The 14,114-nt window shown below is 39.7% G+C and overlaps 1 protein-coding gene across 1 annotated transcript in view; it reads left to right on the forward strand.

The window, feature by feature from the left end:
* Positions 1–3,400, forward strand: part of LOC146167471 (techylectin-5B-like) — a 29,276-nt gene extending 25,876 nt beyond the window's left edge. Inside the window, exons 5-8 of the mRNA XM_083385732.1 lie at positions 267–452; positions 1,062–1,233; positions 2,555–2,694; positions 3,180–3,400. Coding sequence (XP_083241858.1) covers positions 267–452; positions 1,062–1,233; positions 2,555–2,694; positions 3,180–3,400 — 719 coding nt within the window. The remainder of the gene's footprint in view (positions 1–266; positions 453–1,061; positions 1,234–2,554; positions 2,695–3,179) is intronic.
* Positions 3,401–14,114: the final 10,714 nt, after the last annotated feature.

The following is a 14,114-nucleotide window of genomic DNA, read 5'->3' on the forward strand; positions in this document are numbered from 1 at the left end:
TTTTCGGTTGAAAATTGACCGCAGGTGTGCCATTTAGATTTGCTTTACATCAAAATAATTTGACTTTAGGAAAGATTAGAATAAATTACCGATTCGTGTAAGGGTTCAATACGCTTAACCCCCCAGCACGGTCAATAGCTTGCCATCGCCCTTCGTCTATCAATACCACGATCGGACTTTTAAATGCATATTGATTAGCAGTTTGCTGTATATGATCGACTGAGTCGGGCAGAAAAGCGACTTTTTCCGTGTTGTTCTTCCGACAGACTGCCAGGCGCTCTACAACATGGGATTTCGCACTTCAGGCGTTTACTTGATCCGACCCTGGCAATCCCAGAGCTCCTTCAACGTCTACTGCGAGCAGTCGTACTACCAGGGCGGCTGGACCGTGATACAGCGGCGGAGAGACGGCAGTGAGAACTTTGATCGCGACTGGGACGAATACGGACAAGGTCGCCGCTCTTTCTCAATTGTTTTTAACAAGGATTCGTAAACTTTTTAGTTGATTTCGACCCTACTACAGAATGCTGCTTTTCGTTCGCCCAAATGTAAAAAGGGTATAGCCGTACTATCCCCAATAGACATAACAATGTTTTGTGATGTTCATGCATTGAACACGGTCTACTCTACTTAAGCTGTTTTGTGCGATTAAAAAGCCTCCGCTATATCTACAGTTCGAACGATGCAAAAATCTACGAAATCAATAAACGTTCCTATCCGATCCATTTAAATTTTAATTAATCGACAAAGTTTAATTAAAAAATTTGAAAACAGAGAAAAACGAATTAAAAATAAATTATTGACTTGTCATTCACGCCTATCTGTTTGTTTAGCCATTCTAAAAATGTTTGTTTAGCCATTATAAAAAAGCGCGTCCGATTGGCTGGTCGCTTTTCTGAAAACTATATGTTTTGCTGTTATGTTTTCCATTGCAATACCCAAACAATACAAATCTTTAAACTTGACAACAGCCCACTTTCGATGATTTTTAATTGGATAATTTCTTCTTGTGTTCAAAAATAATTTGCGGTTCTTGCTTTTAACATCATTTGGTCTTTAAGGTTTCGGCGACCTGGACTCGGAGTTCTGGCTGGGAAACGAGAACATCCACCATCTGACCAACCAGAACTCGTACCTCCTACACATCGTGCTGGCCGACTTCAACGGAAGTAGAACTTACGCAGAGTACGAGGGATTCCGACTGAGCAGCTCGCGCGATTACTACAGTTTAAGGTGTAACTCCTAAACTAATGCTCATCCGTGTTCTTATGACTAAGTCGTTGACTTTTAGGTGCAGTTAAGTGTTTATTAAATGACTTGACTTGACTCAAGTCGTTAGGGTCAAAATACTTGACTTATAGTCTTTTCGGGCAAACTGGACTTTTTTTAGCTTAAAGTGTTTTAAAATTAGTTTCGTAAAATAAGGTTGTTTGTTTACCAAATCTCGGCTTGTAAAAAAGCTTTCTGCTAAACGTTACATTTTTGTTGTTTAGTATCAAAATATCGCTCAGGATCGGACGTGTTTACCAATGTTATAACATTTAATATTTTATTTTTGATGCAAATTATATGTCTTGATTTTGGTACGACTATATGACTGGGATTTGCTATTTGTTCGTCATTTTTAAATGAGTGCACCGTTAACTACCTACGGGTTTTGTAATAGATTTACAATACACTCATCAAATCGCTTCAGCAACGGTTGTTAACATATCAGTTGCGTAGATCGTCCGGCTGTGCCAGGGGTATAAACTGTTGATTGGCAGCTTGATGTGATTTTACATGACTACGTTGACGGGCCAATGCAAGGCCAAATTAAATCTCTTGATTTAACTAATTGGCTTCCCAATGCAAGTTATCTCAATTTAGTTGCAACGTCACAACTGTTGAACGCGTCGATTAAATAGTTGCCTGATTTTCAAAAATCGTGGTGATTTTCTGTGAGTTAGTAATTCAAAGGTCTTTGGTCAGGAGTGTATAAACATTTTCTTGATTCATAAATGTTAAAAGTCGATATATTAAATTTAATTGTTAAGAAAATAAGGTTATTGCCTTTTTCGTTTACGTTATAACTGCATTTTTTTAAAGTCTTATCCTATGCTAAATAACTAAAAAACGTAATTAAAACTCATCGAAATGCGCCTTAGATTAACATTTTTTTCAGACAGAAAAAAGCAATACATTTTTTGCGACGAGGGAAACGACCAGCCAAAAGTACTCCAATAGGTGCCTGTGTATTTGTAATGATATATGCTGGTCAAATCTCACCTGCACGGAATAGCGAAAACCAACTATTTTGTTTTATTGGAAGCTGCATTGATGTTTTTAATGCAATGTTTTTTCGTGGTATTTGACAAAAGTCATTTTAAGCTTACAGGACAGAACAGTATGTGACTAAACCATTTGCTGGAGGCTCAATTTAAAATGTATAGCGTGTCGACAATGTAAATCATTATTATTGTGCTGTTTAACTCTAACAACGCAAGTCGAAAATGGACTATTTCTGATCCACACATATTTTAAAGAAACTTACTAAGCAATAGTTCTGCCCCAGGTTCGGCGCTTACTACGGCACAGCGGGCGACGCGCTTCGAGGAACGGCCGAGGACGGATCCAGGAACTTGTACCTCGCCAGATTTAGCACCAGGGACCTGGACAACGACCAGTGCAGCCCCTGTCAAGAAAATGGACGAGGTTTGTATTCATCCGCAGTCGAGGTTACTAACTTATCAGAGATCGGTCATGTTTTGTTTGTTGCGCAAAGGCGATTCATATTGCAACAATCCTTCGTCCCATGATTTTTTAAATAATTTTTCAGGGCTTTTCTGACTAAAAATGCATGTCAAGCAATTCGAGAGAGCAGTTTTCGTCAAGTATTCATGTCATGTAATTTCAGAGTAAATAGTGTATCTATAACAAACTCGCCTATCGAGTATCTGACAGATGGTTTGAAGGACCAAAAATGTCTGTTGAAAATAGACTACTTTTATAACACTAACAGAAAATTAGAAGTTAGTGTTTAGATGAAATAGTTATGAAAAACATTTTTGCGGTACCACAAAGTTTAGGCGGCCACCACAGGCAAAAATAAAATCCTGTATGACAGTACAGCATTTTTGTTTCGTACCAATTAATGCATTTCTGTTACCCTTGCGTTCAGATAATCTTTCTTCGTGCAGGGTTTACAAGTTGCGCACAGTTGCAGCGCGGTGGCTGGTGGTACCGCGCATGCGCAGACGCTAACCTCAACGGTCGCTACGTGGAAGAGGACGCTCTTCAGCGGTGCGGCGGTGAGCTGTGTCGCGGCCTCCAATGGCGCACTTGGCAAGATGATGTCGACTTTTCGCTCAGGGCGTCACAGATGATGGTAAAGCCGTTAGGCGCCGAACATGGCAACTGAACGGCCGTGATATTGCTATTGGGGTGACTTTAGAACTAATTGAGCATCCCTTGGCCATATCATTGAGCGGCGCGACGCTTTCAGGCCTGCTTAGCAGAACAACCCGAGAAAGTTGCCTTCAATTTTGCTTGATTTTGTAATTTCGCAGTGTGTGCGTATGTGTGTTGACCCTTTCAATAAAAGTTGACCTTTCGTGCATACGTGAGCTTAAACTCCGGGCGTCTTTTACAAATACTCTTTAAATTTTACGGCAGGTGAATAGAACTAGATGTTGTGTAAACCAAGAATAAACCAAATGTTGTATTTAGTAGGTGTCTTTTAATTCCAACCAAGACATGCGTCGTAGAGGGGACCCCACACAAGGTATGCCTGGTAAAGAAGATCCTATACGTAATTATTTTTTCGTTTTGGTTCACAACTGAGACAACAAAGAATTTATAAGCTATGCAAGTTTTCCTTCAAAAAAGTTAACGTTATTTCGCATTCAACATACATTGTGCTTTGTCCATGCAACGCAGGTAATTTAAACCAGTGCTTGTAAACCTTTTTTGGAACAGTAGCCTGCACACTTTTGTATTTACTGAAGGACTTGTACACCCCAGTACACGCAATGCATTTATCGTATAGAAGCATACTCCCAGTTGTGTTGCAAAAAGAATTATTATTGTTATGAGGAACTAGTTAGAACAGGGATGGCGAACCATTTTATCGCGTGGGTAACAAACCCAACTTTAATCCTTACAAAATGCACAAATGGGTCATACATTTAATTATTAGCTAATTTTATGCGAAACTCTGCTGAGTTGTTTTAAGTGTTATTTTCTAGGTCAGGGGTTCCCAACCGGGGGTAGCCCTTCGGGGTACGAGTTTGAACATCATGGGGTACACAGATCCCTGGGACAAAAAGCAGCTTTTCAAACAGACTTCACTGTACAGTTTTATTTTGGAATTGTAAATGACATTTCGCCATTACGGTCTTTGCTTTGAAAAAAAACAAACAATTATCTACAAATATTGGTTGTTATTTAGTAAGAAACTTCATGTCTTGTAACAATGCTTTTTTACCTGCAGATGATTTACGTGTTGCCTTATATAATCGAACCATCGTTTGAGCGCATTTTATCAATGAACCAACAACAAATATCTCACCGAGGAGTGACAAACAAAATAAATGACATTTAATTTCTTTCCAATTTTTGCATTTTTTAATGAAATACCGGTTTAATCTTTAATTATAAGCTATAAAAGCCATGTGGTTTAGCGATATATATCTCAAAAATTTTATCAGATTTTTGTTTGGGGGTACAAAGAATGCTCTGACCTGACAAAGGGGTACGAGCACAAAAAGGTTGGCAATCCCTGGTCTAGGTTGGTAATTCAAGGTTTTTTGATGATTTCCAAATTCGGATTCCCACAAATATGAAGAAGCTAAATAACAAAAATATTAAAAAGCTAGCTAAATGGTTAACAAAGGCTGCATACAGGAGTTCAGCAAAAATCTTTTCAACAAGGTTTATTGGTTTAACCAGGGTTTTAAGAACTTTTATATCGCGAACTCTTGTTTCCCTTAAAGGATCATCACCCGATACGTTTTACAGCGATAAACAAAATGCGTTTAGCCGTCTGCTTTTCTGCACCGATTTGTTAAAGTGCAGTTAATGTAGACCAACTCGTCACCCCTTAAACACTTTGCACGATCCACAGATTTACCAGCCCTGATTTAAACAGTATAGTGTTATCTAACGATGAACTGTTTTTTTCATATTTGTTGTTTCATGAAAATGATTGATAACATTTCGGTATTCCTTGAGAGACAAGTGGGTCATTAAAAACCTGTGGTGGGTCACACGTAACCCCCGGGACAGTGGTTCGCCATCCTTGAGGTAGACCCCACAATAACGATTATCAAGAGAAATATTTGGTTATGATGTCAAACATAGAATATATATTTGGTATCTTATAAGCTTCGTACGTACAACAAATACGTGTTTTGCCATGTATTGTACACACCAGTCAGTATGGTAATAAACCCGTTTATTTATTATGATACGTGATCATAGTCTTAATGTATTGAGATATGTCGTTCACCACATCAATGTCGTACACCCTTTAACAATTGTGGTACACCCTGGTGGCGTGAAAATTTTAAAGATGACGTACAAAGCGTGACGTCACGAAACACATATTTACAATTAATAAACTTACATGTGCAACTGTAATCGAGTTATATATATTCAAACATATGGCAACTAAGCGGTCGCGTGAAAAAATATCCAAATATTTGGGTTAAATTGACAAAATATCTAATTTAAAAAAACAAAGGATGCGTGATTTCTTTAGCGCACAATCAAGAATCACGAACTATTCGCTCATTTGCATTTAATAAAATTATTTTGTCAATTTGTGAGAGCCATTATTGACCCCACAGCTGTATCTGCACAGAAATCGTGTAAAAACTGCAATTGTGTTAAAAATTTACGTCCATAAAAATGCATTTCGGTTTCATAATCCCGAATTATTGTTAAACACTCCACTGCTGTGTTCGGCACTTCTAAACTCATTTTTTCTTTAAGCTTGATTTTTCTAAATAGACATTTAATTCTACGCGAGATAACAAAAACATACACAGCATGGATGATAAAAACCGATCAGACAAAGTAATTTATTACGTCACAATCGTCAATGCGGATATGATTTGTTAACTTGCTTTTAACTACAAACATCAACGAAAAAACGGCCAATGCGAAATGCTCACACTGTTGTGGCAAAAAAGTGAAGATATTTTAGTTTTAATTTGAGAACGATGTAGGTGCGCAAAAGCAAATTTTACTGCGCAAATTGTTTGATTTTGCTGCGCAATTGCGCAGTTGCGCACCTTAGAGGGAACACTGGTCAGGTTTACAGTAAATATTCGCCATTCGCGTTAATGTTAGGCATTATGGCCTACATAAATATTTTTGTATTTATTAAATACAGGGAGTCGAACCGTTTGACTTTTCCGGTTCAGGTTCGGTTCGGGTTCAAGGATTTTTTCGGAATCCGGTTCAGTTCCGGTTTCGGTTCGGAGGAATTTAAAAGATCCGGTTCAGCTCCGGTTCGACCATCGCTATTTCAAAACCGGTTCATAAAGTTCCGGTTCAGATACAATATAATTTGCGTTAAATCTCAAAATATGGGTCGATACATGTAGAGAATAATGTTTGAATTGTAAGTCATTTAATCTAAGTTACGTGACTTATTAAAAAAACAGCAACTCAATATTGAAATATAAAATACAAAATCAACAATTTTTCATTCAATATTCATATTTTTTTCATAAAATTTCAAACATGGCGTAACTTGACTCTGTAAAATAGAAGTTGTGACGTCATGCCGGAGCGAACCGCTTTTATTTACAGGTTCGGGTTCGGTTAAGGTTCAGGTACTTTCAAATTATTCGGTTTAGTTCCGGTTCGGCTCCTTAAAATCTTATTAAAAACGGTTCAGGTTCGGTTACGGTTCGGATAAAATTGACCCAAAACCGGTTCATAAAGTTCCGGTTCGGTTCTGGTTCGACTCCCTGATTATATATTAAAAGTCTATTCTTTGGTTGCGTAAACGCAGTTGCCGGTTTTATGGTATCATACTACGACGTCAAAACGCTCATTCTACGAGTTTCGACAACACAACTTTTGACAAGCAAACAATATAGTTACTATGTCTCTAGCATTTAGAGTTGTTCAGGAAGCGACCCAAACAATACCAATTGTCATTGTTCCAGTCTCATTGTTAAATCTACCTGCTGCTGAGATATACTATAATATAAGATATATTGTGCAAATTTATATGTGAAAGATATTTTTAACTGTTTCGATCGTCAGTCAAGTATTAACGTTTCACCGACAACTTCGGCACAGGTGCATGTGCCTAAATTAGATATGTACGACAGCTGACTTTCTGGAATGAAATAATGTTAATCTTGTTAAGCGACCAAACATTGTAAACAGCTTGTAGATTTTAGATGCAAATGAGCGTGAAATCGTAATCAGTTTGTGTAGGCAATTTCCCAATACAGTTGTGCCACTTGCAGGCTGTTTGTGAATTCGCTATAAACTGTTGTGACGACTTGGTTCATCGTCGACTTAAGTGTTCTTGGATAACTATTTTAAAATAAACCGATGTAATTCCCTTTAGAAAAAAGAATTGACTTACGTCACTTGGGAAAAAATAAAGTGCAATAATTTCAAAAGAACTTTATTTACCATACTTGTTGTCGAAACCAAACGAACGTTTGTGTTTTTTTTAATGACACTGTATTGTAAATTTGGTCTACAGCTTGGCGACATGGGTATGTCGAAAAACACCCGAAAGTTGTACTTGATACTGCTTTTAGCCGTTGCACTTGTCTTTTCCCACACTTTTTACTTAACCACCAAGTATGAACGAGTAGTAAGCAAAGACCCAGTGATACGCCTAATGAAGACGACATCAACTATGAAACCCTTTAACTCGACGTGGACCTTAACAAGCGCAGAAGTTCTATTAAAAAGGTCAAGGAAAGAATCCTGGATCAAATTGGATGACCCGGAAATCAAACTGTTGCGTAAGTGTATACTGAAATTTTAAATCGGGGTGAATTTAAAATGCAGCGTACACATACGATTTTAAGACATAGGTCGCATTGTTATAACTTAACAATGTCACAACGCAGATTTAACATATATATGCAGCCTACTCTGTTTGAAGCTCTACATTGCGCTATTTTAGGATGTTGTTACAATTGCAAAGATAACAGGTTCTTAGACAGCCTACTTACTTTAATGATACCTATAATTAAAGTCTTGACTTTGTTTGATTAAATGTGTGGGATTATTTATTAATGCGGGATTCGAGCATATAATATTTTACTGGTTCATCCGTTGATCTAAAGTCGTTTTTTTCTTCATGACGTCACTGGGCTACTTCTTTGACGTATTTTCCTGAAACAGAGACAGGTGCCACAATTTTTTCATACCTTTTGAAGGGTGTCACTATATAAAATCTATTGCCTACAGCCCTACAGGGCCCAAAACCTGACCTGTTATTTTATAAGAAAGCTAAGGTTGTTTTTACATATTTTACAAAATACTTTACATTGATGAAATATTAACGTTGGCAAGTATAATTAAGCAGTTTATTCGTTAACCTTTGTTAACCTTTAGACTCAACGTCTCTTCACCCATTGGCACTTGACGAACCGTACGCCAGCAGAATCAAAGGAATAAGATCACGATGTGAAAAGCAAGGCGCAATTAACCCGCTTGTGGATCTTTCTGGGATGATTTATGACGATAATCACAAAGTGGTCATGTGTGAAATACCTAAGGTAGGCTATTCCTTTAAAGTTGGTTGTAAAAACGAGTTAACTAAAAGTAATCTGTTAAAACTTTTCAGCTAAATCCTTTTCTTTATTTTTTTCGTGTAAGGTAATGTGTGTCTTTTGCTGGCTCTGTATCGAGTGTTGCCTGCAAATCTGCAACCTAGTTAAACAATTTATGATGTTATTCAAATAACGTTCACAAATTAAAACAAATATATCAATTTTCAGCAAAAGTAAAACCAAAAACACACACAATTTAAGCAAATTTATTTGGTAGGGCAGCACAATGGCTATCTATTGGGTGCTCTTTTTAAATTGTTTTCTTCACCAAAAAGAAATTTTCACACTTTTTGAAAGATATATAGGCTCACACATGCGTTTAAACTTTAAAACAACTGTGATCAAGCTGAGTAGTATAGTTGGTTGAGCGACAGTCTCGGTATAACGGCCCAGGTATGGAGGTAGTGGATGAGCAGGTAGCCTCGTTGTCCTGCCGGTCGCCATGGGTTTTCGAGCTCCACGCATTGTGGTGCATAAATTTGATGGCGGCCAGCAGGGCATCGTTGTTAAAGAAGGAGGCTTCTGCGTCGTCCACCTTCAAGACCTTGTGGCGGAACCTCAACGCCATTTGCCCCACTCCCTGACTATCATTGGTCATGATAGAGGCGTAATCGGTTGGAAAGAAGAACTTTCCAAGGAGAGTTTTACCTTTTCCCGATTCGCCGTGGAGCATGATATGTGGACTGTATTGGATTCCACCGGTTTCACTCCGCGCTTCCAGCCCAGCTTGAATGAGAACTAAGAGAAGCTCATCAGTGGTTAAGTTGAGGTCGTCAAATTGCACGTTTTTGGCCTCGTTGATGACATCGTAGACCGCCTGTTTTGCCTCAGCTACAGTCCATTTGGGAACCTGTTGAGCTGCCATTTTCTTTAGTGCTTTCTTGAGCTTGTTTTGCTTCTTCCCAAATTCCATTTGGTTGTAAGCTCTTTTTGCCAATTGTTCTGGGAACGAGAAGTTCGCCTGGAACAGCTTTTCCTTGTAAGCGTTCATGGAGGGTTTTGTGTCGAACCCTTTGGCTACTTCTTCGGCGATCTCTTGCCACTGCCCCCTTTTTGGGTAATCTTCTCTTTGCATCATCGCTTTTGCTTCTGCTGGTACATCTGTTTCTAGTGCACCCTTGTACATATAGCTGACCCATGCAGCTTGGTCTTTGATTGCTGCTATGTATGTCAGGGTGATTCCTAGTTTCTTCAGCTCTTCGACCACCGTCTTCTTGCGCCATGCTGCTGCTTGCCGGCCCTCCACCTGACTCTTGGTGATGAATAGCCCATGTCGGTGGGGGCAATTGCTGTTCCCTTTCTCCAGAGGCCCCTGATAGATTGTATAACGTGCCGTCTGTGTAATCCCACTTTTGCCAACGGTCGTGGTATAGGCCCATTTTCTGCCTCTGTACTTGTCGGACATCTCCTCTGCGCCGGTCGTATTCATTTTGATAGGTTATTAGCAAGTCTTCAACAAGCCTATTTATCCTAATGGTTTTCTGAAATGCAGTATCAAGTGGATTAGGTTTTCTACAATTAGCTGCAATATTTCGTATCACTTCAATAGTCGGAAATATTTTATCATAATGAATTTATTTGCAACATTGAACGGTATATATACACATACGATGACGTCATTGGTACTAGTACTGGTACTTTCATATTTTTGCTCGGTTGACACTAGTACGGGTCCCCAAAAGTGATGTCCAATTCCATGGTGTAGGGGATACATACGAAATTGTCTGTCTTGTCAGCGTATCCTGTTGTAGTAGTTTTGTACTCCGCTGCTCTCAGCTCCTTCTTTATCGACTGATCGTACACATGTATTTGTGTCATCAGTGTTCTGCATGCTGGTGGCTGCGCCGTGCTGACCTCCCACCACGGTGTTTAGTAGTAGTGCGTGACTGTTGTATTGGTTGAGTGCGTTGCGTCACTACAAATTGTATGCGTATCTGATTGGAGGAATTCCAGTGGTAGAGTTGTCATTGTCTCTTCCAGCTGGTATCTTGTGCAATTGCTGTACTCTTCAAGTAGAAATTCTGGGAATTGTCCTGAGTTGTCCTGAAATCCGTTGTCGAACTTTTGTTCGTAGTGGAATCCGTGACGTTGTGTAGCCACGTCCATCATAATTATTGGCATATTCCTGGCATTATCGTCATGGCGGTTCATGGCTGCTGCTGGCCATAGATGTAGTTTCCAGTTTGAGTATTTCATCATAGTATATTTCGGAGCCAATGCTTTAACTCCTGCTAAGTTGGTTGCTGTTGTCATTCCGTTGCACGCGTATATCCTCCACCTTCTTCCGATGTTATTTCCCTTGTCTACTAGTGCGTTCATCTGTCTGCTTATTACGGCAGAGTGGACTATCATTAGTGATCCGGCGCTAGGCAGCAGAAGGCTCTCCGTAGTGTTACCGTCCACCCATGTTCTCCACGTCTTGAATGTACCTCTGGGGTCGGTGACTGCCTTCTGGTAAAACCACCACATTTCCTTTGTCTGTGCCTCGACGTGTGTTGTCTGTTTGATTGGATGCATCCTTGGTATTGGTAAAGTGGGTCCACCTCTTCCTGCCGCCCCAGATCCTCCTGCAGCAGTCTCCGACAGTCTTGCGCGCTTCGTCGGTGGTTCCCCTTCGCTGTAGTCTGACTGGGAATTGATGGACAAACCCTTCATCGCCTCATTCATTGGGCTTTCTACAGGGCTGTCTCCTGGTACGTTGGCGGGGGTTGCTGCGGTTGTTGTTGTGCTTCTTGTACTATTGTACTGTTGAATCTGATGCCAGTTCTTCTTTGCCTTCTTTGCAGGGGGCATATGAGGTAGTATCTTTCTCTTAGCTTCAAATATCCCACGTACGAGATTCCCGCTAAAGCCACCAATATCAGAGCTAGCTCGCAGTAAATCGCTGTCCGCGTTATTAAATTTGTAGTATGCTTCTTGACCAAGCTTTTCGTATTCTTGATCGTGTCGTTTACACGCTGCATCCAACGGTCCAGTGGTTTCTTGTCCTATATCGTTGAAAGGTCCACAGTGAGGATGGCCTGGTATAGTAATTCCTCCTGTAGCTAACTTCTTACTCGACTTCCAGTTCATAATGAATCAAAACTTACCTTATTTGCATATTATATCCTTTTTCTACCTGGTACTAGTACTGACACTTTCATATTCTTGCTCAGCTGACACTTCCACCTTCCTCAGTACCAAAAGTAAGAATATGAAAGTACCAGTACTAGTACTAACCTCATTTACATACTAGTTAGCAGTTCCTTTTACCCATTTAGCGAACTCGGTTCTGTCATAGTGGAAGCTGTGACGTCACAGTGAGCCTTTAGGTGGCGCGAAGCGCGCCCGAAGGGCCACGCGAAACTGTGACGTCACAGCGACACTATGACAGAACCGAGTTCGTTAAATGGGTGTCTTTGGAGGAAAATTCATTTTTATTAAAAAGATGAAATATGGAAAAGAGGACATAGCCATACACTCAAGATTAGAATACTATGCAAAATTGTTGAAGTCCATATTTCACCAAAACTGTAATTTTGCCCCTGGGTTCACTAAAGTTGACATATTTGTTACAGGCGGCTTGTACCTCATGGAAAGAGCTGATGTGGAACTTGCTGGGATACAACACATATCCAGACCAATTCGATAAAGCCAAACTTTTACTTTCGCTCGGCTACCTTCCGACATTAGACAGGTGAAAAGCATTAAACACCTTTTTAACTCTAAGGTATCCAAAAAAAAATGGTATCCGATTTGTTTATTGCTATTTTATCGATTTAGTTCCATAAAAACATCCTAAATTTAATCATTGTACAATTTTTTTGGTATTACAAACAGGGTTGTGTAGTTTAGGCCGGATACAGGATTCGAAACTTGAGTAAGAGTGGTCGAGTCCCGAGTCCGACGTGTTCAGTTCTGAACCGAATAAGGCCCCAGACGTTCCTCACATTACACCTGACACGCTTAAAAGTCGCTTATAGACAAACGACAACTGCCCTTTACTATCATGAGTGTAGAAGTACCCGAGTGCAGAAATATTATCCTGCTTAAAACCTTGGTGAATTTGTCACTTAAAATATCGCCGCTGCTGTAACAGTGATCATTACAAACAGTCGCTAATTTAAACGGCCTGTTAATGCGCCTTTCTTTTGCGACATTAAATTATATTAGTATTTCTTGTAATGTTGTATACTGACTTAGTGCACTATTATCACTGTTTTTAAATGATCGGTTGACTTTATTTTACGTAGCAAAATGATTTACTAGATTTAGGTTAAATAAAAGAATGACTTGACCATTGTAAAAGCTATAAATTTTTTTTTTAATTTTTAGACATGCCCCATTGGTCAGCATTATGTTTAGTGCGTGTATTTTGCTTTAAAAAATCATTCTCGATATTGAAAAAATCAGTGAATCAACAGTTTAAAATTTATTTTTTAATGCAAATTCTATAAATTGGAGATGACTTGCAATCACTAGGCTACTTGGACAGTGACTTTACTTGGCTTGTCAGCAGATAACTTGACAGGGGATTTGATTTTTAAGAACTACTCTTCATGGAAGTTACTTTTGTAAAATACTTGACTTGGCCTTTACTCCTTTAGCAACACCCCTGCCTCTTGTCAGGTTAAATCGTGAGGAGGCGATTTGGCGTCTTGCGACTTACACCAAGTTCTTGGTGAAACGACATCCTCTGGAACGACTGGTGTCGGCGCACAGCGACAAGTTTACCAGCCGGTCGCCTGTGTCCGGTTTTCGGCTGCGAGCCGGGAGGCGGATCGCCGTTGAACAGGCCGACGCCTACATGCACTCGGTCGGCTTCAACAAGACAGGGTAAATGTCAGTGTTGTTGTAAGCATATATAAACTGTTGCCAGCAGCCATAGTAATACAAATCAAAAAACAGCTCCTCTGGTTTTAATTGTAGACCAACGTTTCGGCAACCTATTCAAGCCGCCTTCGCCAGGGTGAATGACACTAAACACTTGTACAATAAACGGAAAACACAAGAAGGATAAAAAGCAGAAAAGAACGCGAGCAACGAAACGATAAGAAAACAATTAGTGATAACGTTTAGTCCTTCAGCAGGTGCTTATAGCATGCCGAGAACATCACGTCTGGTTTGACGTTCATGGTGTTACCCTTCTTATGGATGTTCCACGAAGGCGGCTTGAATAGGTTGCCGAAACGGTGGTCAAGAATTAAAATTACCAGAGGAGCTGTTTTTTGATTTGTTGTAGGCATGTCAAAGTGAAACGGAATTAGTCCAAGCTAAAACGTTTTCCATGTGCCAAGTCGAACCCACAGTAGTCTATGGCCTCTGATATTTATGTGA

Source organism: Ascidiella aspersa, chromosome 1 (assembly GCF_963924565.1).
Source record: "Ascidiella aspersa chromosome 1, kaAscAspe10.2, whole genome shotgun sequence".
NCBI lineage: Eukaryota > Metazoa > Chordata > Ascidiacea > Phlebobranchia > Ascidiidae > Ascidiella > Ascidiella aspersa.